Raw genomic sequence first — 26,877 nt, 5'->3', positions numbered from 1 at the left:
ACAGAAAACTGATTACTCACCACAGCTACTTAGGATAAGAGGCCTTATCCTCAACCCAGCAATAGTCACATATAAGAAAGTGTTGTATGTTGACGCAAAGGAAATAATAATCCCTGTGTAGCGGCTCCAGACAGAAGATGAAGATGCATCACAAGATTGATGAAGCAAGTGAATTCACCAAATTGTAGTGCCGCTGGGGACTGCGTGAAAGGACGCACATTCAGTCTCTGGCACACGCTGTGCACAGGCAGCATCAGGTACCCCGCGTGTGGCCCCAATTGCTGGACACAAGAGTCAAAGCACAGAGCATGTGGTTGCATGATCCAGAAAAATTAAATAAATCCACACATGGAACTATGCTTCTGCCCAGAGATTTCTTATGCTGATTCAGGGAGCCTGAAAGCCAAGATACTTATTCTATTCATTACATAGGAGAGTCAATTCTATTCGTGGGAATAATGAAGAGAGAAAAAGCAGGTATTTTGAGAAAAAAATGCTTTATTCAATTAAATGTGTTGAAATGAGTACCCACATGCATCCAAATTCTCCACATTCACACATAGTTTGAAACACATTCAACTGCTTTGATACTTTCAGGAAATTCTTTTTAAAAATGCCCTTTAGTATAGGAGAGCTTTCATTAAACATACAACCAGATTAACAAAAAGAATGAAGAAGAAATAACCATAAAGCAAACATTCTTCTTTCTCCCAACGTTTATTCATTAAGATAACAGAAGTCATCTTTGGAGAGGTTGTTTCACTGCTTCATTTTCTTTGTACACTGCCTACCAGAGTATGGTGAACGGCATCTGCACACATCTGGAGCGATACATTTGCCTCCGTGGTGACAAGGCAGCCTACACAATGCTGGGGGTAAAATACAGCAGTTACACTGTGCCCTTTTCATAGTATTAAACTAGTATTCTTAACGATCACAATTATTCCCAAACGACAGTATGATGAAAATCTTAGTAAAATACACCACCGTATCCATGTTTGATGTATACAGTGTCTAGGTTTTTAAAGTCCTGTACTGTTAGGAAAAACAATCTCTCATGGGGCTTTAAAAAAGCCACTATGAGCTTCTTTCTAAACAAAGAAGCAAAACAGATAAGTTGCATTAGGAGCTTCTACTTTTAACCTGTCCTTTCCTAAAGAACAGCAATATTCCAGATATGCATTAACAACATCTGAGATGCGAATGCTTCTTTAATTCATATGTTTTCGGCAATGCCAGGTAGTTGCCCCCTTTTGGGAGGAGATTATAATAAAGGGAGGGAGGGAGAATAGAGTGGAAAATCCTGGAAAAGGGCACTTCAGGCTCAACTTGAACATAGCAATTGCAAAGTCAGAGACTAGGTATGACCAGGTAGCTAAAGAACTGCAACATTTGTTTGTATTACCTACTTGTGAACATCACAGCGGCTTTCTCCGCTGTGGCACCCCGGTTGTGGAATGAGCTCCCCAGAGAGGTCCGCCTGGCGCCTACACTGTACTCCTTTCGTCGCCAGCTGAAGACCTTTTTATTCACTCAGTATTTTGACATTTAATTTTAACTTAAATTTGAATTATACTGTTTTAACTCTGTATTCTAACCTTATATCAATTTTGCTGCGTGGTTTTATTCCTGGTTGTGCTTTTTTTATTGTATTTTGTATTTGTGTTTTTAACTTGTTGGTTGTTTTATGATGGTTTTAATTTTTGTGAACCGCCCAGAGAGCTTCGGCTATTGGGCGGTATAAAAATGTAATAAATAAATAAATAAATAAATAAATAAAATCTATTTCAGAGCTGGCTAAGAGTGCTTGCCTGTGAGTCCCATGTTCACGTCTCATCTCAGCCATAGGCATCTCATTAGGTCTCCTTAGCCCCGGTCTTCCCTACTACAATGTGGTGTTTATAAGAGTGGTCTACCATGCAAAGTTGTGGTAAGGATGATGAAAACCTACATTGTATGATGATACATTGTGGCACAGGTGCTCAGCAGCCATGGTGGCAACCTCTCATGTAGCTCCTTCCTTGTGAGGAGAGCACAGAAGGTTGACAGAGGGCCTTTTCCATAAAAGACAGTTTTACATCCATCTGCCTTTATGCAAAAGAACCCCCTCTCAACCCTTTGAGCCTCTGGGGAGTCTGCTAAATGGCTCCTTTCCTCCACCCCCTCCCCCGCTCCTGGGACTTTTAGCACACAGCGATGGTGATGCTGTCAGTGGGGACCCCTGCTGCCAGCACCACCACACCCGGCCCCTGCTTGCAAATCCTTTGCACCACCAGCCTGTCCTTTGTGCTCTCCTTCCCTGCTTGCAAGGAAGGAGAGAATGAGGGATTGGCAAGGGTCAATGGGGAGTCCGGCCTCCAAGTCCCCATCATCACCATCCAACACCTTGCGGTCTCCTCGCAAGGAAGGAGAGAATGAGGGATTGGGAGGCAGTGACTGTTTTTTTTTTTTTACCCAAAATGCCCTTCCACCACGTTCTGGGCCAGATCTACACCAAGCAGGTTATAACACTTTGAAAACAGTATGTATAATGTGTCCTGGGCCCAAACAATTGTCAAAACCATTATAATCTGATATAAAGCAGTAGTGTAGATCCTGCCATAGAGAGGCAGTTGCAGGCATAGGGGGACTGCTCCCCATTGGGGAGCATTTGGCGCCATTGGCTGGGGGCTGTGGTGTGTGTGCTTATATAAGGTGGCCACGCCCAGCCCTCCAGCCTCTTCAAATCACCCCTCCCTCCCTGTATGCAGTGTGAGATTTACCTGGTCGCTCTTTGAGGGGCCAAGAAGGAATTTTTAGCATACAGTCTGATTGGCCTAGGCTATGTCTAGGAACTGGAAGATCCAAGGGGAATATTCTATTGAGGAATGGTATAAAGTAGTATGGGACATAGCCATTAATGATAAACTGACATGTAATATTAAGTGGAGAAAAGGCGTAACTAAAATAAATGAGTTCGAAGGAATCTGGAAACAGTTCCTAGTGTTCGTGTTTACTAAGGGAAGTGGGAAACCACCAGCAGAAGAAATGATTAGATTTTGGACTCAAGAATGATCCCGAGGTGGGGGGTGCACATTTATGTTAAGAATGAAGATGTTGTAGAGTGATAAGGCATATGTAATAGTTTTTGATATTTGTACTCAACAATTATTCAATATGTATGCAGCAGATATTTGATGTATTTTTTTTCTTATTGTGTTAGTTTCAGTTATATTTTGGAAATGTTTATCTATGTTTATATAGTGTTGAAAATGAATAAAAATTAAAAAAAAATAAAAAAAAAAATAGGAAAAATTATGATTTTAAAATAAATTTAAGGAACAATCCTATGCCCCCCTAGACACCATCTGAAGTTCAGATTCCCATATCCGAAGTCGGAGATAGCGCTCTGACCTTGAAAGGGTGAGTCAGATATCTGACCCTCCCTCACCTGCTCCTTTGTAGCCTGTGTGGAGAGCTGTGCCCGCTACCCTCCAAGGTCACTGAAACACCACATTTTCCTTCTCTCCAAGGTCACTGTCCTTGGAGAGGAGGAAAAGGTGGTGGTTCAGTGGGTGGGAAGGGAAGAGGCATTACAGGCCAGGATATGAGCTAACCTGAGGCTTCTCCAGCCTCCTTTCCTCCCTCTCTAAAGTGCTGTTGCTAGACAAGCAAAAAAAGCCCATCTACCAATAATGGTTACTTTCTTTTTAAAATATTGCAAGTTGCTTTGGACTGAAATGTCTTGCCAAAAAAATGACAAAATAAACTAATAAATAAACTTCATCCATGCCCTTGAACTATGGAGCAAACTGCTGGTCTCCATCTTCGCAGACTAGAGAAGCAAAAATGATCTAATCCAGCCAGGGATGCAATTTGTGTGGGCCCCTACTAAAAGCATCTACATTAGAGTGATTATTTGTAGAGTCTTTCAGGGAATATTGGCTGCTTGAGCATTTCTGTGGTGCTCTAAATCTATAGGACTGGCATTTCAAAAGTGTCGTTTTTCCACTGATGATATGTTTCAAAAGGATTGATCCATAACATTAATCCCAGAGACTCAAGAGGGAAGAAGCTAAGCACTGCTTCACAGGCGGCATATTTCAAGGGGAATCTAGAAAGCAAGTGTCTCCCTTCTCAGAAGAAGGGGAAGAGATCTCTATTGGTTCTAAAACACACTGTCATGCAAGTTGCTGTATATCGAACAAAAATGACCTCTCAGTAGAACTTACAGGCTATTTGGGAGCTGGAGGCAAGGTGAACGCAAGAAAATCACAGTTCTTAAGCTCATTCTAGTAACCTGAATCAATTGCTACAAGAGTAGCTGTCATATTGGTCTCCAGTAAAGACAGATGGCACCTACGCTTAATTCAAATGAATTTCTGCCTGAAGAAAAGTCCTATGCTACTTGGAAGCTTGCCTATAAATCTGCAAACATGGTTTGTTCAAGATATAATAGAAGTATTTGGGGACATATATATCAAGAACGGATTTCCAAACTTTTGTACTGAACTCATGAAATTGTATTTTAATTCAGAATACACCTCTAGATTCCAACCTTTGACCCAGACAAACATAGCTCCAGGCAGAGACATCCTTGAACTGTCATTTATGTTGTTTAATTGAAGAAGCCAGAAACCACTGTTCGATATTCTTTAAACCACTAATGTTTCTTCATACTTGGCACTCACTACTCACTTGACTCCCATCATCTCCCTTTGACCCAACATTAAATGGGTCATTAAATGACACAATAACCAACAGTGGGTTAAATAGTCAATGGTCGGATATTGCATCGCCTGCCTGGACTTTTTCACACCATGGTTGTTAATTCGCCCGAAATAACCAATGCAAATAACCAACGCTGTGCAGAGTTGATTATTTGAACAACCATTGGTTATCATGTCATTGACTATTTTGTCGCACAGAGTTGGCTATTTTCAGCAACTACAAAGTCCCCTGGCAAGAGTGAGCAAAGCGGTGGATGCCACTGTCACATGGCAGCTGTGCGTCAGACAAAGTATCTTGAGAGATCCCAAAACTTCCAGGACCTCTCGCAATACTTTGCCTGATCTTCTGCAGGCACCATGCAGCTCCTGAAGGTGGAAACACTATATGGGCAGTGCACTGGAGAGACGGGTGTGTGTGAATGCGCAAAGAAAAGTAATCCCACCATGCAGACAGGCAGCAGTACCAAAAAGTGGCAGACCCTTTGGAGGGGGAGAGCGCTGCTCTTCCCATGCTCTGCCGCCTGCTGCCCCCACTTTCTCTCGCTTCATGGTACGGACGGCCCTGAGAGCCGCTGGGTGAAGGGAGGTGGCACAACAAGTAAAGTTACTAAATTGCAAGAGCAGCTGGTGATAATGAAAAGGTAGACTCACTGAAGGAGGGGGACCATGGAGAGTGTCTTGCCCAGCCCTGTGGCATTACTCCACAATTGATTATTTTGTATATGTCTAGATTAGTATGTCTGATAAGTATGGAATGTTAGAACTGAGTGGGTGTGGTTTATGATGTAATAGGTGGGAGGGGAAAGGAGTATATAAGGAGAGTGTTGAGAGTTTGTGGGGTGTGTGAGTTTGAGTGTGTGTGAGGAGAGTTGTTTAGTTGTAGAGTAAGAAGAGTTTGGATTCTAGGGACTTAGGATTGGTGTGAAGAGAGTGAGGTGGTTGGTGTGTGGAGAGTTTAGATCAGGCAGGATTGAAAGTATTATATTTTGATTTAAAGCTTTTAAACAACAATAAACTTATTTTTATTTTGTTAGCTGCCAAATACCACGAGTTAGCTTGGCTTTATTTACCTGCCTTACCAGTTATTAAACACCCACACCAGAGTATTCCCACAGTACATTTTGAGAGATCCTATATTAAACCTGTTTCCCTCATAGCTAGAGGAAAGGTCTTAATTAACCCTCCCTCAGGTTTTCAGGTGGTGGCGCTTAGCCTGAGGAGTTTATACGACAGGCCTAGTGAAAGAGCTGGTGACGTCGCAAGCCGCCCCCCCCCCAAAATAAAACCCTGGAGCGGGCCCTGAATGTAACTCACCTATATGACACGCCCCACCAACCCATCCAGTTGCACAGCTGCAGATTCCAGGAGCCACGCAAGCTGCTCCGTTCCGACACCCCTGTGGACAAACCGCTGCAACAAAAGAGAAGTAGAACAAAGCAATCTCTCTGGCTCGCTATATATAGATATTGTACTGATCCTGGAAAACTTTAAATAAAAACAATACGTTTCTGCCACAGAGCATCATAAAACACAGCTACCTTTGCATAAAACTGACAGAATGAGAGTTGCAGCATTAGCTGAGTCTCGAATGCAGTTACTTCTGATCGCTGTTGCCTAAGGTTTTATTTATTTATTTAGAATATTTATATACCGCTCCCCATTTTTCAGAGTGGTGTACAAGGTAAAATGAAAATAAAAACAGAATAAAACAGTTAAAACAAAATTTAAAAGAAGCAAAAACAGAAATCCAAGGCTGCATGTTAAAGAAAGGCTTCTTGGAATAAAGATGTTTTCTGGAGGCGCCAAAAGGAGTACAAGGTTGGCACCTTTCTGACCTCCAGAGGCAGGGAATTCCACAGGAGGGGGGCTACCACGCTGAAGGCTCTTCCCCTGGTGGATTCCAATCGGAGGATGGATCTATGTGGAACCACCAGGAGCAGGCCCTCGGATGACCTCAGTGACCGGGCAGGTTGGTAAGGGAGAAGGCGCTCTCTCAGGTATCCTGGTCCCAAGTTGTTTAGGGCTTTGTACACAAGTACAAGAACCTTAAACCTGGCCCAGTAGCGAATAGGCAGCCAGTGCAGTTCCCTCAGCAGAGGAGTTACATGCTGGAAAGGGGCAGCTCCAGACAACAGCCGAGCTGCAGCATTCTGCACCAGCTCCAGCTTCCGGAGCAGCTTCAAGGGCAGCCCCACATAGAGCGTGTTGCAGTAATCCAATCTTGAGGTTACCAATGCCTGTACCACCGTGGTCAAGCTTTCCCTGTCCAGGAGAGGCCGTAGTTGGCGAACCAACCGAAGATGGTAAAAGGCACTCCGAGCCGTGGCGGCTACTTGAGCCTCCAATGACAGAAATGGGTCTAAGAGTACCCCCAAACTACGAACCTGTTCTTTCAGAGGCAGTGCAACCCCATCCAGTGAACATCAAAGACAATAGGCTGTCCGGCCTTTATCCTACAGAAAACATACTGCATCCTGTGGATTAGCAGTGTAAGATTTGATCCAGGCTACAGATGTAAAATGTCTGGAAATTTTGAGGCCGTGGGAGGAAAAAAATGTTTTTTCTTGTGGGGCGGAGACAGAAATTGGTGTGTGTGTGTGTGGAAAAATAAGAAATACTTACTTTTTTAGCTCTGTTTACAGATCTGAAGTCACTTTGTTGCTTTAAGGCAGCCTTCCCCAACCTGCTGCTCTCCAGATATTTTGGATTTCAGCTCCCATCAGCCTTAGGCAGCCTGGCCAATGGTCAGGAATGCTGGGCACTGTAGTCTAAAACATCTAGAGGGCACTAGGTTGGGGAAGGGCTGCTTTAGGAACATAAAGAAGCCTTCCTGTTCCTAAACTTATTTTATGAATAACTTAGTTTACTCATAAAATTATCATTATATGTTAAAACTTTTAAAAGCAAACTCAGTAAATTTGTGATTATTGTCTGAATAGTTCAGAATTACATTAAATGACTGCTACAGCATCAGAAACACAGGAGTCTATAGAACAAAGCCCAAACTGTCAAGAATGCACATTTACTGACAGGAAAGCACAACGGTGATTCTACTTACATGTTGGGAAATTGAGCATAAATGTATATCAGTAAAACGTACTTTAGAACAATACTTTTAATAAAGAATGAAAGAAATAACTATTCTGGGAATCTGACAGAGAGGATTTCCCCCCATGGCTTCATTATTTCCAGACATGCTTAGAGTAGACAGTCAGGGGTAGGGACCATTGGTATCTGGGGAACTCAGCAGGGTTGGATTGGGACCCTGGTCCTGAGGTTTTGCACCCTTTAAGTAAAGAGAGTCCAGGTTGTCCCTGAAGAGGGGTTCATACCCGGAACACACTGGATGTATTTGAATGAACTGTTTACTAGCACCAGTTGAGGCGCTCTCCTCTCCCTTGTATGTGTGGTGTATGAGAGCAAGTGTACGGTAGTGGATAGTATTCGACTTGGAACAGCTGACATCAGTTCATTCAGCCATGGAGCTTAGTGGATGGTCTTGGAAACTTGAAAAAATAACTCCCCCCACTCTTATGATTATTGTTACTGCAATAAAATGGGGTGTATGGAGAACCATGTTTGCCACCCTGAACTACTTAGAATAGAGGTGTTGAATGTTTTCAACCCAAGAGCTGAATTTGATTTCAGAGACATTCCCGGGGCCGCATTCCAGTGGTGGTGGTGGACTGATGGCCAAAGGGGTGGAGCCAAAAGGGAAAGGGGCGGGGCCAGTAACTAAGCCTCAAGAGAGGCATTTCAGCCTTTTAGAAGGTAAATAACCTGCAAAAGCTGGTAAACCACCAAACAATTGTCAGTAAGCGAAAAGGGATGGGGAATGGGGCATGGCCACCCCAGAAGGCCAGTTTTGGCTCCCAGGGGCCTCAAATTTGGCTCCCATGAGCCTGAGGTTCAACACCCCTGCCTTAGAAGAAGAGTGAGATACAAATGCAATAATGAACTAACCAAAGAGTCCTTACCTTCTTGGCATCTTGATCCTGTCCAGCCTGAAGCACAAAGGCACTTTACCACCCCGCTGACAGAGATGCATTCCCCGCCGTTTTGACATCCTCCCTCACAGCTTACTGGAAGGAAATCACATGACGAAAGCATGCCAAAAGCACCCACTTTAGCAAGGCATTTCATAGTGGTTACCTCCTTTATGCTGTTGTTTGCACCCTCTAAGTCCAGTATGAGCTTTCAGTACAAGCTCTTGGTGCGATCACAATACCTGGTCTGGCCTGTGATTCTCCCAAGGTTTACCTGCCACGCTACCTGTGCTTCTGGACGTATACAAAGCTTTATCCCCCACACTGGGGACAAACTAAGGTGACCATATTTGGGAAAACAAAAGAGGACACCCAGTGAAGGGGCGGGGCGGGAAAGTGCGCTTTCCCCTCCTTCGCTCCAATTGGTGCCTTAAAGGCCCTGATTGGAGTGGAGAAGGGGAAAGAGTGTCATTCCCACGCTCCCCAAACTGCTGCAATCGGGGCCTTTTCTATAAGGTCCAGGAATGACATTTTCCCTTTTAAGACCCCAATTGGAGCAGTGGGGGAGGGGGGATGATGTTCCTCCAGAAGGTGTGTCATTCTCCCCGCCATACTAATGGTGGCCTTGTAATTCCAGGACATTATGGAAAATTACAAAAAATCCCTTGACACCCATGATAGAACAAAAACCCAGAGCCCGTCTACACTTGTTTAGATGAAACGTAACAAGTTGGCAGAGATGACGTCAGCAGTCATGTGATGCTGTTGTTGTTACGTTTCTTCTGACTTTTAAAACCGGACAAGTGAGGGCTTTTCTAGGGGAGGGAGAGTTGGCACAACGGGACGAGGGGGAGGGGGAGGGAGGGCGGTGAAAGAGGGGACAGAGGCTTAATTTTTTTAAAAAAAACACTTCTTTCGGGGCGCACATGGCCCCTTTAAGACGCTGCTGGGCTTCCCTCGTCCCTACGCGTCGCCCCGCCTCCCTGCCAGCTTATCCCGGCAGGTCTAGCTCAGAGTCACCTGAAGAAGGAGGTTTACTTTAGAGCCGGTATGAGCATAATGAAGAACGTTCTAAAGAACAGTGTGCCGGGGTAAAACGATAGAAGAAAAGGTATTTCGATTGACTGGGCTCAAGTTGCATTTTGTAACGTAGCAAGGGAGGACGCAACAATGCACTTAAACAACGGTGTAATGAATAGTGTAGATCCTGCCCCAGACTATTCTGGGCAAATCCTGACAGTTGATCACCCTAGACAAACCCACATTTCCAGACTTAAATTTGTCCTCTTTTCTTATACCACCCTGTTGACTTCTATGCCCAGCTAGATCTGTCTATTGCTGCCTTTAGCTGCATCCATTTCAGTGGATGGCCCAGTTCCACAGGATATGTTACACTTGGGGCCACTGATCTTTTGCGGGCCACAAAGGCCGCAAGAAGCCCTTGTCTTGCAGCAGGAGAAAGCAGCAGTTAAGAACTGTGGACTCGAGGCTCAGTGGGTTTAATCCTGTTGTAGCTTTGTGAGGTCTCAAGCCAGGTGCCTCCAACCTTTAACTAGCTTTCCTCCCTCCTTCCCTCAGTTCCCTTGGCTCTACCCATGTGTGTTATTTTCCTCATGTTTGCCCTGGCGCTAGGAGAAGCACTGTTTCACTGCCCTCCAAGGGAATTTCCAATTCGTAACCAGAACCCCGTAGACCTGGAAGTAACCCATGCACTCTGTAAATGTCTAAGAAACATTGCACAACCAGGAAGTGAAGCCCTATGCTTTCCTCCCCTCAAGTAAACATACCCTCTCTGACTTTCCTTCTGTCTTTCTCCTGATATTTCTCTAAATCTATCTGTTCTGCCCCTTGCACAGCCCACCCAGCGCCACTGAACGTTGAGATCCCCCATTGCGCTCAGGCCTTCCAAGATTCCTTAGCACTCGCCTCCGCCTTATATGATGAACCATAATGTCCCACTTCCACCTTTTCTTGCTCTATCACTGTTATTAGGAATAGTCTGCCGGTAGGGTTAGAGGGTAGCTTACTAACCAACCACTACCGTTCTGTAAATATTTCCAGCTAAAATAAATTGTAAACAGAATATTTGACTCGAGTTAATTTCCCCACCTTAGGCTAGCATAGTTCATACTTTACTCTGTGCACACCTCACCTCTGCAAAAGACCCTAGTATTTTTGTGCTCCTTATATAACCATTACACATATATATAGAACTCAGCACACATGCATGTGTGAATGAAAACACACAGGGAGATGCCCCAGTAACAGCACACACATTTACACCAGGAGGAATCGTATCACTTTGATCATCATCTTTCCATTTGATGATATGCAGCCAAGTGTGTAAATTGTCTTAAACGTAAAATTGCTGTCAACTTAAAAGACAAAAATAGCTTTAGGTGACTTGAACAAACAGTAACTAGCTCTTTATGTTATACTCAGGTCTGCCTTATGCACCTTTTCCACCTTACCCATTTGCAAATTGTCCAAGATGAACTTACCTTTATGACAATATCTTCCTCCGTAGCCAGGCTGGCACCTGCATTTTCCAGGTCTGAGACACTTCCCACCATTTTTACATTTTGGGTAACAAATTGCTATGAAATAGAAAAAGGACAAAGAAAATAGTCTGAGATGGTCCTATGGGGGGGGGGGGGAATAATGGCTCCAAAGCAGCTTTCCCCAACCTGGTTCCCTCCAGATGTGTTGGACTACCACTCCCAGCATCCGTCAACGCTGGCTGGGGAATGCTGGGAGTTGCAGTCCTAAACATCTGGAGGGCACAAGGTTGGGGAAGTCTGCTCTAAAGGACCCTGCTGCTTCAAGAAACCTACTGTTAATTCATACATTTGTCTGTACACAGTTGACTGGGTTGCTATTCATATGATTCATGATGCACAGTCAATAATGGGAAATATAATCAGCTACTTTGGTTTGAAAATGGCTATAATGAAGATATAATTTTTTTATCTCGTCAATGCGGGCCATCAAGCAGGATAAGAAAGGCTTTCATTTGATAACAACCACAGCTGATCGCATTAACCAGCTATGACTCCCAAATTAAAAAATGAAATAAGCTTTCAAATGCTTTATGAAAGAAATCAACAGGATAGATTCTGCCTTAATCAGTGATTTTATCATTTGGATAACACCAATAATTTGTTACTTTTGGGAAAGTTTCTGATTACGGCACATTTTTCTTAAGAAACTTCTTGTTTAAGATGCAAAACAGTCCTACATGAAGAAATTTTTATTCATTGTTCCCCCTTGTACTGTTCTGGGTAATATAAGATAGGAAGCCAAAAAAGTCTGAAAGGGACAGGATGGTTTTAAATCAAGGATGGGGAACTTGTGGCCTTCCATCCCTAACATTGGCCATGCTGGTTGGAGTTGATGGGATTTGGAGTCCAATAATATTTGTGAACCGCCCAGAGAGCTTTGGCTATTGGGCGGTATAAAAATGTAATAAATAAACAAACTGTAAGTTCCCCACTCCTGTCTTAAAGTCTTCATGATGCTATTAGGCCAAGCTTCCTCTACCTGGTGGCTTCCAGATATTGTGGTCTAAAATTCCCAGAATTCCTGACCATTGCCCATCCTGGCTGAGACTGATAGGAGTCCACAACATCTAGAGATCACCAAATTGGGGAAATCTGTATTAGGCCATTGGGAATATCTCCAGGTCTCTCGATAGCCAGGGTGTACAGAACAGTACTAGCAGCAGCTATGAGCCCACATCAAACTTCTAAGATCTTGGGATTTTTATTATTTATGGTTAGAAGCCATGTAAAACTGCACAACCCAACTGAAAATCTTTCTACATTTAAAAGTGATTATGTCCTCAAACTGCATTTTTCCTCTCAATTTCTCCTTCCCCAGCAACTTTAAGAGATAAATCCGCTTCAACCTTCTCTCTCAGTTTTCTTCACAAATGGTTTTCCTACAGCAAACAGCATTTTCTTAGTTTTCATCCATGCTAAATATGGGCTTATAGTGAAAACTTGCTGAGAAGACAGTATTCCTCATGGATTCCGAGGGAGTCTTATGACTGACAGCTAAAAAATGTGCCTGCATAACAGACAAATAAATAGCTGGGAAATTGAACATTTCGGAGTACAGCTGCTGTGATGATTTCATGCAAACAAATTATCTGACAAGTTTAGCTGGTTCTCGAATCATAAATGATTCATGAGCCAAACCTGATTTCTATATATTTGCTATCTGCACACAATTTTGAATAGGACATTTGTGGATTTTCCTCTGGACATTCGTTATGGATTACATTGAGATTCAGGGGATCACCAGGGCTTTACGGGCAGCCTTCTATAATGTGTAGCAATGGTTCTGGCTCCCTGAACACGCAAATGAAATGTTTGAAATGCCCCCTCCCCACAAATTAAAAAGATGAACACCACACAAAAAATAATGAACTGCAAACACTAATAGCTTATCACTTGAAGAACAACCCATTCCTCAAAAAGTCATATGCGAAGATTTATTTGAATCGATGTTCATGAATGACAGAGTAAAGAAAAAATTGGGATCCCATGAAACGCTCAGTTTATTGTAATGTGTGCTACCCATAAATATTGGGTGGTAGGAGACTAGCTCACACCTACCCTTCTTCATTTCCCTCATGTTACCACTTTTTGGTGCTTTTAAAATTATTAAATGCTAAAAACTATTTTTAAAGATTGCTGTATGACTTTTATTTAACATTTAACTTTGTTTAAATGTTCAATGTGACATTCGAATTGGGGCCTTTTTTCTGCCTAAGCATGTAAAAGATTGCACCCTTAGGGAGCAATTCTAGACAGAAAGGGGGCTGGCTGGGGAATGCTGGGGGTTGTAGGCCTTTTTTTTCTTTCTAAACATGCATAGGATTGTGCTTTTGCTCTCTCTCGCTCTCTTTTTCATCCTGCTTTATTATTATGTGCCCATCTTATAAAGAAGCAGCAGATCAAGTCCCACCCAGTCTGTGGGTTCCATATAGACTCTGGCCTATATGGAACCCACAGACTCTGGTCTGTTTCAAGAACAGACAATGCTGAAAAGCACACAACTGTACACAAGTAGAATTGCTTTTATACAATGAAAGTTCTGTGAGAAACGAAACAGGATTTACACTGGACGCTTGTAGAAAAGCAACTTGTTTATTCAAGTTTTTTATTCAATTATTTTATTCTGTATTCACCTATGATTTTGTAAAAAAACTAACAGATATGTGTGATATAAATATTTATTTATATAAATATTTATATAAGACAAATATATAATATTTATATAAAACTTATATAAAACTTTCATTGTATTGTATAAAAGCAATTCCATTTGTGTACAGTTGTGTGCTTTTCAGCATTGTCCGTTCTTGTTCTCTGTGCAACTGTTGCCCTTTTGGTGTGTTGTTCCAGGTAAGCATTTCAACAAGGTTTTTTAATAGCCCCAACTAAGTTACAGCACAAGCTAAGACTTAGATGGCAATACAGTCATATAACAAGCCTGGGAAGTATCCTGACTAGAGGACTGAGGCTTAACAGTAGGAACCTTCAGCCTCTTTCCCCAATACTTGTTAGGAGTCTTAAGCCTTAGCTAGACCTAAGGTTTATCCAGGGGTCGTCCCTGCCTGTTCCCGGGATCCCTGTGTGTCATTTAGATGCACAGGGATGACCCCAGGACAATCCCAGGATAAACCTTAGGTCTAGCTAAGGCCTTAATGGCCATAGACTCCGCAGCTTCCAAACCACTACATTATACTGGTTTTGTGCTTTAAAATAACCTAAATATTCTTTTCATGATCTTTTTAATTGTTGTAAACCGCCCAGAGAGCTTCGGCTGTGGGGCGGTATATAAATGTAAATAAATAAATAAATAAATTTAAGGACATCAGTTCATCTTTTACATCAGTTTCAAAGTCCATGTTGTGCCATATTTGCTGTTCGTACCTGGCATCATCAAACTGGTATCCGTCCTCCTTACTACATTCTTAAACATTCTTTTTTCTACACACCAGTATGTTATTCTGGTTTTGCCTGATATTATTGCTGGTAAATGACACTTCCCCGCCCCCCTCACCATGAATGCCTTTAGTTTATTTTCCTGATGCTTTTTCAATCTGTGAAGTCTTTTTTTTTTTTTTATGGCTTTATGAATGTTTCCGGATTTCTCCCACCTCTTTTTATTTAAAATAAAATAAAATATTTATGTTTTGCAATCAGCTCACCATTGCAATGATGTCTGTGCTATTAGCCAATAACATTTTGTGATGAATGTAATGATCACTTTCTGTATTTTTTTCATTTCAATTCCTTCTGAGAACACAATTTACATCTCCCCGCCCCCTGCCTGCCCCAGCAGCACGTGTATACAAATAATATGCCAATTTGAGGTAAACACTTCATGCACCTGATGAAGTGGACAGTGACTACGAAAGCTTGTGCCAGAATAAATGTGTCTGTCTTCAAGGTGCCAAAGGCTCATATTGTTTTTGCTCCAACAGACTAACATAGTTATGCTTCTTGATATATATATATATTTAAAAGTCTCTGACCTCAACTGACTTAGGGTCAGCCATACCATGAAGCAGTGTGAGGTGGCTATCTCAGGCAGCTGACTGGACAGAAAATTGTTAGTTAATATTATTTATTTTTACTGCCTGGAAGGGAGAGAAGTGCTTTTGAGATTTTCTGCCCCAGGTGTCAAAATAACTCGATCAGCCTTGGGTACTATACACTTTGGCTTGGCATGTGTGCAATTTGCAGTGCTTCCTCGGGCAGTAAAGTATCTTGGGCCAATCCTGTACAGGCCCTAGGGCTAGCGGAGTGGAAAGCTCACTCCACTCGCTTCTCACTCAGCGCCCTCCTGCATTCCTATCTCAGCATTTCTCCCACCTTGTGGCTGTGCACTACCTTCAAGTCCAACTATTGTAAACCGCCCAGAGTGCTTCGGCTGTGGGGAGGTATATAAATGTAATAAATAAATAAATAAATAAATAAATAAATAAAATGCATTGGTCATCCTTCAGTATCTTCAAACTGTGCTAGCACAGCCCAAGGTTTTCTCTAGTTTAGCAAAGACATGGGGCTTTCCTTTTTAAATGCAAGGTTTTCCTCCATTCTTTGAGGGGTGTCCCCTATCTTCAGTGCTCCCCCTCCCCCAATTTTAGTACTTGATGCCTCTGCATGCTAACAACCCATGTTTCTAATAGAGCGAGAGTGGTATAAATATGATTGTACAAAGGAGTATTGCTAATTCAATTATGCAAATACTGATTCTTCATATTCGACCCCCTCTTGTGATAATCCTTAAGTACCTTTCCGCTCTAGCTTCAACTATGCTTGATTAACTGGTATAATTTCCTTTTATCATAATGTCTTCAGCAGCATCCCAATCCAGTACGATACAAGTTAATTGGAAGAGGGCAGTAAAGCTCTGCACTTATGAAGGGTTCTCAAGTTGGCCAGTTCTGAAGGGTTCTTAAGACCATTTTATTCTGGCAGGCATTTTTTTAGTTTGAGCCTCTGATGATGTTTTTAGTTTGCTGTTGCAAACTAAACAATAGGATGCTATTGTTCCTGCTATTTGTTTACTTTGTTTAAACATTGGGATTTCCCTATTTTGCTGTGATTTGTAATTTCAATTTGTAAACCATCTTGAGTTTGATTCTAATCATAGAATGTTGGAGTATAAATGTCAAGACATGGTTCAAAACAACAGAGTGTGGGTTAGCGTATTGTGTGAACAGCCCCAGAGACATTCTAGGGAAATGAAGATGGCAAGGTGGCAGCCATTTTGTGGTGGTGACAAGGACAGGTTCTCAAACTGCTAAATGTGCGAGCTGGCCATAAAAGGTTGCCAACCCCTGGGCTAGAGTCTTACTTATTTTTTTAAAAAGTTGCAAATTTCTAGAAATGGGTAGAACCTCCCTTCCCTGTGGCTACAGTCCTGATTGGTCTTCTCATTTATACTGGCTGGGTTCAGACAATTACAGCAAGGGAAGGAACCATCAAGTTTCCTGCCCCTACAAGTGTCCTGGGCATGACCACCATTTGCATAATCTCCCATGATATAGCGGGGGGTGGCATGTCATGCAAATCCCCCACGGGACAGAGTGGGAGTCGTTTTGTGGCCATAATCTGTTGCCAGTAGCCTTTCTCTGACTTGCATCCTTAGAACTTCCCATCACACCTGTTTCCTTGGTCCCGACTTCCTGACTGAAAGAAGTACTGTATATGTGCTATGGTGCTTGGAAGCAAACACCACTTTCTCCTGCTCGCTGCAGCCAAAAAACCCAGTGCTCTCTGCAAAGGTCACCTTCTGGTCTTTAAGTGTTTACATTCTTTAGTCGTCGTCGTCGTCGTCGTCGTCCCCACCTTTATTTTTCTGCCTACTCCCTTTGTTCTTCTGGCATCCTTACTTTATAAATCCAAGATCTATCATTATATTTGCTCTCATCTTCATTCTCCTACCCCTGCTGCACCCTACACCAGGTTCGCAGGACACATCAACCTGCGTAGCATTGCGGGACAATATGCAAATGACAGGCGTGCAGGCAGGAAGGACTAGGGAATACTATTCCTCTTGACACACACATCATCATCTCTTCCCACTTTAAAACAGCACCTGAACACCAATCCCAAATTGCAGCCTTTTGGTCTCCAGGTGCACTTCTTATTTCTGCAATAGGTGGTCTTAAAACAAGAAAGTAAACATGACCAAACCCCGGCCCTGAACCCCACCCCCCTCCACTCACCCACGTTTTTCTTTTTCTTCCCCCAGAGCACCATTTTCTTAACAACTCAGATAGGCAAAGCAAAGTTTGTCCCCTCTCTCACCCCAATCCAGGAAGATCTATGTTCAAAGAGGACAAAAAGGTTGTACAAAATACTTAAAGAGCGTAAGAACCATGCTGGATTAGACCAAAGGTCCATCTAAATCCAGCGTTCTGTTCACACAGTGGCCAACCAGCTGCCGCAGGAAACCCACGAGCAGGACAGGAGAAAGGGCGACGCAAAGCGGCGGCGGCGCACAGAGCAGCCTGAGCAGCGCGCGCGAGGCACGGAGACCCGCCGCCGCGCCGCGCCGCGCCTCGTGCCTCTCTTTGCAAGATACCAACCATACTGGCAGCGCTCGCCCTCGTAGCCCTTGGAGCAGAAGCAGGTGCTATTCCGGATGCAGAGGCCCCCGTGCTGGCAAGGCGGGCTGCAGACGGCGTGCGGGTCGAAGACAAAAGGGACGGCGACGCCGCGCGACGCCTTGGAGGGCAGCGCGCGCGCCAAGAGCGGCCCCCCCGCCGAGGCCAGGAAGAAGAGCAGCCACGCGCGCCGCTCCATGGCGACCGTGCTCTGGGCCACCCCGCTGCAGCCACCAGTAGGAGCGGCAGCAGTGGCGGCGGTTCCCCCTCAGCCGTCCGCCTCGAATTCTGCCTCCGTCTCCCTCGGCGCTCTCCCGCTTTCTCCCGCACACCCACACACTGCTCTTCTGCTGCTTCCTCCTTGTCTCTCATTTTCTTTCCCCTTCCCTCTCTCCCTCCTCTCCTTGTTCTTCATTTTCTCCTTGACCCCCCCCTTTTTTTTTATTCCTCTAGATGATACAAAACATATTTGATTTCATTTCCTAGTGTGACTGGCTGGGACAAGCAAAAAGTTCTTCTGCAACTGCTTCTTGCATTCCAAAGCAAATCCCAAGCATGTGGAGAAAGGATTGACTATTCAGCATTATTTATTTAAAGTGTTTTTATTCCTGTCCTCGGCCAAAAACCACTTAGAGATATTTCTAAATATGGACAGTGGTATATAAATCTATTAAACGAAAGATAAGAAGTCTCCTTGGAGTGGTGTAGTGCAATCTGTAAAGCAAGACAGCCCCTGCCCGCAGGGGTACAATCTAAAAAGCCGAAGGGAAGGGAAGAGGGAGGAAACTAAGTAGTCTTTCAGCAGGCCTGGTGGAATGGGCTGGCTTTCCTTTTCATTTCCCTCTGTACAGCCTGCTGGAAAAGCCACTGGAGGTGACAGTTGAGAGATGAGCCTTCCTTGGGGAGGAGTTTCAGTGGGGCTGATGGAATGGCTCCACTCTTTTCCTCCAGGGTGTCCAAGGCACAGTTAGGCCCTTTCTACACTGTCGTTTTTTGGAGGGATCATCCTGGGATCATCCCTGTGTGTCAAAATGACACACAAGGAATCTTGGGATCAGGGAGGGATGAACCCCCCATTTCCCTGGGATAACTGAGACCTCAGTTATCCCGGTTTTACATGCGGCCCCAGGACAATCCTGAGGATCACGGGCAGTGTGGGTGCCCGTCCCAGCTTCTTCTCTCTTCCCCGCAAGTAGTGGGGGTCATCAGAGGGAAGGAGATGGGGAGGGGAGTCCAGGGCCATTGGGGTGGGCTCAGGGATGTTTTTTTTACGTTTAATTTTTGCTGGAGTGCAAGTGTGCTCCAGCTCTGGCCCTTTAAAAACAATGGTGGGTGCAACGCCCGTGATGTCATGCGGCCTGTTTAGACTGAGGGCAACGATCCAGGAAGCAGGTAAGTCCAGGATCACCCCCTCTCCCTCCCTCTACACCCGTAGGTATATAAAGGGCCTCAGAATAGAATAGAATAGAATAGAATAGAATAGAATAGAATAGAATAGAATAGAATATTTATTTCTTACCCGCCTCTCCCTCTGGATCAAGTTGGGGAACAACATTAAATACAAAATCACAATAAAATACATAAAACTGGTTAAAAACACATAAAACTAATACAATATTAAAATAACAATTGGACATTTTAAAAAATATCTGGGTAGGCCTGCTGGAAGAGATCAGTCTTTATGGCTTTTTTAAATTCAGCACGTCTATTAAGTCGACGAATCTCCCCCAGCAGGCCATTCCACATTCTGGGAGTGGCAGAAGAGAAGGTCCTCTGGGTAACAGTTGTCAGCCTAGTTTTGGCTGACTAGTAAATTCTTCCCAGAAGACCTAAGTGTGCAGGGCGAATTGTACGGAGGAAGGTGATCCCACAGGTAACCTGAACCCAAACCACGTAGGGCTTCAGCTACATCACCAGAAAAGAAGCAGTCTGGATATGGCTCATCATGGACTGTATCTAGATTTAGAAGATGATTCAGCATCCATCCGTGTGAATGAGTGCTATTAAGCTTGCAACCAGCACTGTTACTAGCTTAAGCATCACATAAACAGTTGATAGGGGTAGGATGAGGGACAGCTTCCTGCATATCAGCCTTGCTGGGCAACAATGTGCACTGGCTGTGTAGTAGTAGTATGTTATATCCGTATTGCACTTAACAGGGAGGGTGGAAAATGGCCATAGCAACAGCATTGGCTGGTGACATTGGTCCAAGGCACAGTACCATTGCAGCTACATGTTTTTGTAGGACTGATGTGCTAAATCTGCAAATACTTTTTCAGGGTTACATTACTTTTGTGCTATGAATAGAACCAAGCAACCTAATTCCAAAATGGGGTGGAAGCAGAGAAAACAAGAGTGGGAGTAAATTTGTTTTTTGTTTTTTTGTTTTTGGAGGGGAAAACATCTGTTTCACTAATCTGAATACTGGCATACGAACTGAATAGACAAAACTGGAACACTTTCTTTCTAAAGGAGTTTAACATCTGTGTCGTTCCAGAATGAAAATGTTCTTTAAAATTATCCTAGTCAATACACTTCCTATTAGTTTATTACAAGTGGGTCCAATCCACGGGCTGGGGAAGACTCCAGTCTGAAGCCATAGTATCAATGCCACTGAGAAAACAAGGCTATAACCCTTGATATACCTGCTTTGTATTTAAGCCTCTGTATGAAGTTTGGTTCTTGCAAGTGGGATTGGGATGGTGTATGTGCCTAAATGTGTGTATTGCTAGATCTGCTATAGTAGAAGACAAATAAGCTAGTTTGATAAAGAGGACTGACCATCCAGGTCAATCTGACATTGCCAGAAGAGTTATGGGCCATTTGTTGATAAGGTATAATGAAGAAGTTTTCTTTGGTCTGCCTTTGTTTTGCTTTAGAACTTTGCTAACTGCTAATTGGTGAAGATGCTAGCATGTATAAATATACCTGCTTTTCACACTGCCAGAGGAGAAGTCCTTTGTTTGTAGGACTCTCTCCATACAGCTGTATTACGCTTAATAAAACAGAGTTGCCTTACAACCTAAGTAGATTTTTTTTATCTTTGACCCCATTTATATCAAATCAACAGAGAAGATTTTAAGTACATTCTCACGTTGCACCTGTTAGGCAGAGTGAAAATAGAGAGCTTCAGTTAAACATAGGTATTATTTTCCCCTCTACCTAACAAGTTTTTTGAAAGTAGGTGCAAAGAAGTGCTTATTAACAAACCCAACATGTTTTGACCTAAAATATACTATTTAATTCAAAGAAAGGCTCTATTCCAAAACAATAATTGCTTCGCTCCTGCATAAAGGCTTTGTGCGTCTTTTACCAATTTCCTGCCCCATCTGAGTGATACTTGGGGCTGAGAAGGCTTCTGCTCAGCAGGTCTGGTTGTTATTTGGTAACCATGAGCATAGCTTTCTGCAATATTTGCAGATCTTTGGATTGGGCTCTTTGTTTCCATCTTCCTGTTAAATCTTCTAAAATACTAAGACATTAGAGCTTTTCTTTGTTTTGTATGATTAGGTGTAACTGTTGGAGAACTTAATATCAGCATGACATTCTTTCTTGGAACACAAGACATTTACGTATTTATTATTCATGAACACAGCCCAGATTTTAGTAAGGATGGAGTACTGGCAGTTCTCCATAACACCCCAGAAGAGGATATGCTGAGGTCCAGGTTAATTAACAATCTCTCTCCCCCTCCCCCTTATTTTCATCTGTGCTTCCTTCAAGGGTCTTAAAAGGATTAATGTGAAAGAAAAAAATCCTTAGCTTGAAATATAGTAACTGTCCTTTCAATAGAGCTAATTAGATGCAAGGGTGAATTAAATAAGCTTGTCCAGGTGTCTCATTGAATTAAATACATTTGTTTAAACATTATCTCTAATATTAAGGATTAGATTTAGTCACTCTCTTTGTGCACCTAAATTCATCAAAGGGTTTATCAGTCTGGTAATCTGCATTTTTAAAGAGCCTGAGCCATGCTGTTTGTGGTTCATTCAAAACAGAAGTGTTTGTAGCTTCAATAGGCTTTTTCTGTTCTTTCCAAATAATGTTATCACTTAAGAAAAAAGAAAATAATAAAACGGACAGATGCTGGGCATGTGGGTTCATGGCTGTGGAACTAGACAGCCAAATAAAAAGTATATCCATTCAGGAATTACTTGTTTACAAATGCTAAAATAAAATCAATTTTAGCAGTTGTCAAGTGGTTCTTTAGGTCTGGTATACAATTTGCCGTTCCAGCTCTATGGGGCAACTCGTCTCCTTACATTGGTGCAGTTGCCTAACGCCAGGACCAGTGCTATCAGTCTTTGGCCCTTTTTACTAGGGCTGTGCACCGCCTCCGATCTGAACCCCGAATGCAAAGCGGATCAGAATCGTTTGGACCCTTCCGAACCAGATCCGAGGCAGTTCAGGTGAAGGCCAAGGTGGTCCGAAGCCAATTGGCTCCGGCGCTTTGGAGCCACCCCCACCCCTACCCATCTCCTTACCTGCTGCCTCCATTGCCGCCGCCATCTTTCTTGGACACTGAAGCCGCGGCCTGCTTCAAAGCAGCGTCCTCGAGTGGAAGCCATCGGGCGCAGCAGTGGACGCAGGGAAGGGGGGAAGGGGTGAGGGGGGCTTACTTGGTGCCTCCGCCATCCACAGTGGGGGCACTAGGTAAGTGGGGAGAGATTTCTGGGTGCCAGCCGAGGCGGATCAGGGCTGCCTCAGGGCTCCGGATCGGCCTTCGAGGTGGATGGGGGGGGTCCCTGCACAGCCCTACTTTCTACACCTAAGGATTATCTCAGGAAAATGGAGGGATCATCCCTGCCTGCTCCCGGGTTCCCCTGTGTCATTTGCAAGCACAAGGATGATCCCGGGATGATCCCTGGAAAAAAGGCAGGTGTAGAAATGGCCTTCTTCTGTACAACACAGTGACATCACTGAAGGGGTTTATTTGCAATGGGAAGGCCAGGTCCGGCATCAAAGGTAGGCATGGCTGGGCACTTGCCAAGGGCCCGCTGGCAAGAGCCCCCGGGACTTGCTCCTCTTCTTCCCCACTGCAACCTGCTTGTTCAGTGCCTTCTTGCTCTGGCCCAGACAACATCAGTGATGAGGAGCAGGAGCAGCAGATGTCACTTCCTACTTGCGCATCGGCTCACTGGATGACAAGCAACTAAGTGGTAGCAATGACGAGAAGCAAGGGGAAGAGCAATAGCAGGTGGTGACAGTGGCAGTGAGAAGGGTGGCTTGCCCAAGGGCCCTCAAAACCCTGGATACTGGAGAAGCCTATGGGCAGCCTTTTTAGGTTTTGCATTATAGGGGAGGCAATTTGTTGTCCCTGGGGGCATAAATAAGCAGAAATACTACTCAGGGACTTGAGGACATGCCGTATGAGGACAGGCTGAACGAACTTGGGATGTTCAGTCTGGAGAAAAGGCTAAGGGGAGACATGTTAGCAGTGTTCAGGAACATAAAAGGATGCCACAAGGAAGATGGTCAAGAATTATTTTCCATGGCCACAGAAATTAGGACCCAAAATAATAGGTATAAATTACAACTACCTAGATTTCGAATAAATATAAGTTAAAACTTCCTGGCAGTAAGGTCTGTACAACAATCTACCAACGGAAGTTGTGGGTTCTCCATCTCTGGAGGTTTTAAAAAAGAGGTAGGACAGCTACCTGTCATGCATGGTTTAATTGCTTTTCCTGCACATTGCAGAGAGTTGTACTAGATAATCCTTCTGGTCTCTTCCAACTCAGCAATTCTATGATTCATTGTTCCCCTGTAACAAGAGGAGTTAGAGTGATGTTCAGTCATTTCCACCCAAATCATTTCAGAGTATACTCTAAAACGGGTAGGGAATATCCGGCACTCCAGATGTTTGTTGGGTTACAATCCCCATCAGCTCCAGCCAATGTGGCCAGTGGTCAGGGATGATGGGAGTTCCCATCCCTTCTCTAAAACATAAGAAATTATGTTGTATTACATTTCAGAGAAGTGCTAAATCTATGTCACAAAAATGGAGAATCGACTTCAGAGAAGTAAAAAAAATCACATGCAATTCTAGTACTATAAAGAGCATTTTTATTGGCAGACCTTGAAAGCATTAAGAGTCTGTTTTTAACTGCACAGTATAATATCAGATCTATTTGAATGGCTAGCAATATACTATGATCGTCATTCTATGATTTATTACATTAATCAATAGAAAATGACATCATAGATTAGCTGTATTGATCGAGCCATTTTTTCCTAGCCAAAAAATACATCATAGCTTTCAGATAATGATGGTCTAGGGCAGCAACAACTGATCTATCTTTTAATCCATCTGAACAGTGTGGGTTGAAATATATTGAGAAAACACTACTGTCACTCTTTCATGTAAGAAAATGAGATAATAGCCCTTTGTGAACTTAGTACCCAAATCATGTTTGTTTGTTTGTTTGTTTGTTTGTAACACACATGTTGACCCCTGTCTGGTGTAACATTACAGGAGAGCTGCTTTACACTACTGTTGTTAATTTATACTTAATCTACACTTGTGTCACCTCTTTTGCTGCAACCTTTAGGGTTAATTCAGTAACCATTTATACTGAGTCATTAGTGAATCATCTCTTTTAAATTGTTGATTACTTCATCCAGTATACATAAAGAAAATAAAAATGTTGAAGCTCATCTTATCAGTTACCTAGGGAATCAGTTACCTAGGGAGGTTGTGGGCTCTCCCACACTAGAGGCCTTCAAGAGGCGCTGGACAAGCATCTGTTGGGGATGCTTTAGGGTGGATTCCTGCATTGAGCAGGGGGTTGGACTCGATGGCCTTGTAGGCCCCTTCCAACTCTGCTATTCTATGTTTCTATGACTTTGACTCAGAAAGGAATAATACTATTACATATGCAGGGCTAGTTAGATATCCTTTGGCATATGGAGCTTCTCTACACACAAGGAAGATCCCACAGCCCTACCAGGGCTTTTGTCTTTGCCAGTTTCCCACCATCACAACACACTGCTTTACACACAATCACGTGATTTTGAATTGAAAACTTACCTGCTCTGAAAGGCTCCATTGTGTTTAATGAGACAACACTATCTAGTGGTGGAGAGATCCTGTGATATCCCAGATAAAAGAATATCATCTCCATTATTTTAAAAAGCGAGATTCCCTTGGGATACTGCAGGAGATGTCCTGAATGTTGACAACATCATGTAATGGACCTGCAAACCTCCATAAGTGGTCAAACATGAGCATGCAATAAATCATTTGTTTAGAGGAGCTCGTGGTATCCACTTTTGGATATTGTGGAGTCATAGGAATCGTTTCAAGAAGGACTGATGCAAACAGTAGAGAGACTGACTAAAAATGACATTCATTGACCTGGTTTGTATGGTCACTGCAGCAGGTTGCTAAGTTGCTGATCCAAGCCACCCCTGTGTCTCATTATGTGCGAACCTAGCGAGGGTGGATTGTTGGTGGGTTGACAAGTCACCCAGAACCCATGTGCTGTTTTAGGGTGGTGGATGGCTTGTCAACTACTCCAACAACTTTCCGTCGCTGGGTTTGCACTTAACAAGAAGCTATGCTGCACCCTACCACACTCTGAATATTCAAAATGGTGGCCATCGCCACAACAAGAACATCCAGAGGCAAATTCACCTATGGCGGCTCCTCCTTACATGCGAACTGAGCCATAGGAGAAACACCAAATATAAAAGCACCCTACAAGGCAAATCATTTAAAGAAAAGCCGAAGGAACTAAATATGCTTAGCTTAGAGAAAAGAAAGCACAGGGACATTTGCACAATATCCAAATGTCTGAAAGGATTTACAAAGTAAGGGGAAACAATTGCTCACTAAATATAGGATAGGAAACTAAATTTATATTGCAGCAAAGGTAGATTTTCCGCTTGCTGTCCTCAAAGTCAAAGTCCCTACTGCTTTCCCCAGCCATTTATGTGACTCATTTTATATCCCACTCTTCCTCTACAAAGCAGCAGTTTACATAGGTTTTCCAGGTAGTCACTCCCATCCCATTCAAGTAGCTTACAAGACCTTTTGTATATTGTTTTTAAGTGTTTTTATCCTGTGTAAACCGCCCAGAGAGCTTCAGCTATGGGGCAGTATACAAATGTAACAAATAATAATAATTCAGCAACAGAGCTCCATCATGTTCTTTTAGATAGCCAAGACTAGACTTCCCCAACCTGGTGCTCTCCAGGTGTTGTGGATTTCAGCCAAAATGGAAGGCTAAAACTATATTGGCAAAATAGATGCCAGTGGTGAAATTCCTGACTTCTCTTAGCCTGTGTGTAGCAACTTGACAACAGCTTATACACAGGCAGAATTAAAGTAAAATTAGAAAGCTTGGTGCCACTGTTGTTCTTTTGGGCAGTGGTAGGAACGTGGACGTTCCCCGCTGGGTCTAGCACACAACGTTTTTCTTTGTCCAAGAAAAACAAATGCATCAATGACAGAACCAAGCTTAGTAATTAAAACGTACACAAATAATACAATATTTTAAGAAACTGCAAGGGGGGGGGGAAGTACCCACTTTGATGACTTATTCTGTTTTGTCTATTAAGAAAAACAACAACAACTTGGAGTTCAGTTCTTTTCCAAGCTGCAAATGCTAAAACAAGGGGGGGGGGGGGGAAACAGTCTGCTGTTACTTTGATCCATCCATTTACTTTGATTGTAAAAAGATTAGTGCAGACATTAACTGCAGTAAATCGAAGACAATAAGCAATTCAACCATCGTGCTGTAAACTTTATTAGGCTCTTATCTTTCAGAAACATTTGGTAACAACCAAGCTAAGAACCTTGCAGTCTAGCCAATAGCTGTTCATCTGGATTTACTTTGGGGGAAAACGTCCTCTCTATTCACAAAAGAAAGGCTGAACTAAATCCTTCCATTATTGAATACACAAGGGATGGTCATTGATTGCTAAAAGTAAAACAAAAAACAAAAGACAAAAACAAAAAAACCCACCATGTACATACACAGAGGGAAAAAGTAGTATCACATGAAGGTCACTGAGGTGAATGGTACATACAATTTTCATTATAAATCAG

The 26,877-nt window shown here is 43.2% G+C and overlaps 1 protein-coding gene and 1 long non-coding RNA gene across 2 annotated transcripts in view; both read right to left on the bottom strand.

The window, feature by feature from the left end:
* Positions 1 to 22,637, bottom strand: part of LOC134396937 (uncharacterized) — a 212,491-nt gene extending 189,854 nt beyond the window's left edge. The window contains exon 1 of the long non-coding RNA XR_010025308.1: positions 22,585 to 22,637. This is a non-coding gene — a long non-coding RNA (uncharacterized LOC134396937). The remainder of the gene's footprint in view (positions 1 to 22,584) is intronic.
* On the bottom strand, positions 521 to 18,024 carry LOC134413353 (von Willebrand factor D and EGF domain-containing protein-like). Its single transcript, XM_063147538.1, has 5 exons — positions 17,808 to 18,024; positions 11,197 to 11,292; positions 8,687 to 8,791; positions 6,024 to 6,119; positions 521 to 869 (listed from the first exon to the last, which is right to left on the bottom strand). Exons 1-5 carry the CDS (start codon positions 18,022 to 18,024, stop codon positions 760 to 762), a joined length of 624 nt encoding a protein of 207 aa, XP_063003608.1. The 3' UTR covers positions 521 to 759.
* Positions 22,638 to 26,877: the final 4,240 nt, after the last annotated feature.

Source organism: Elgaria multicarinata, chromosome 1 (genome assembly GCF_023053635.1).
Source record: "Elgaria multicarinata webbii isolate HBS135686 ecotype San Diego chromosome 1, rElgMul1.1.pri, whole genome shotgun sequence".
Lineage (NCBI taxonomy): Eukaryota > Metazoa > Chordata > Lepidosauria > Squamata > Anguidae > Elgaria > Elgaria multicarinata.
This window is presented reverse-complemented; position numbering and strand designations above follow the sequence as displayed.

Bases quoted from the DNA above. Each gene is read 5' to 3' on its own strand.
- LOC134413353 (XM_063147538.1), bottom strand. From the start codon at position 18,024: ATGGAGCGGCGCGCGTGGCTGCTCTTCTTCCTGGCCTCGGCGGGGGGG. The intron at 8,792-11,196 runs GTAAGTTCATCT...ATTTCCTTCCAG, and splicing joins AGGAAGATATTGTCATAAAG to TAAGCTGTGAGGGAGGATGT. The intron at 870-6,023 runs GTGAGTTACATT...TTTTACCCCCAG, and splicing joins TGGTGGGGCGTGTCATATAG to CATTGTGTAGGCTGCCTTGT.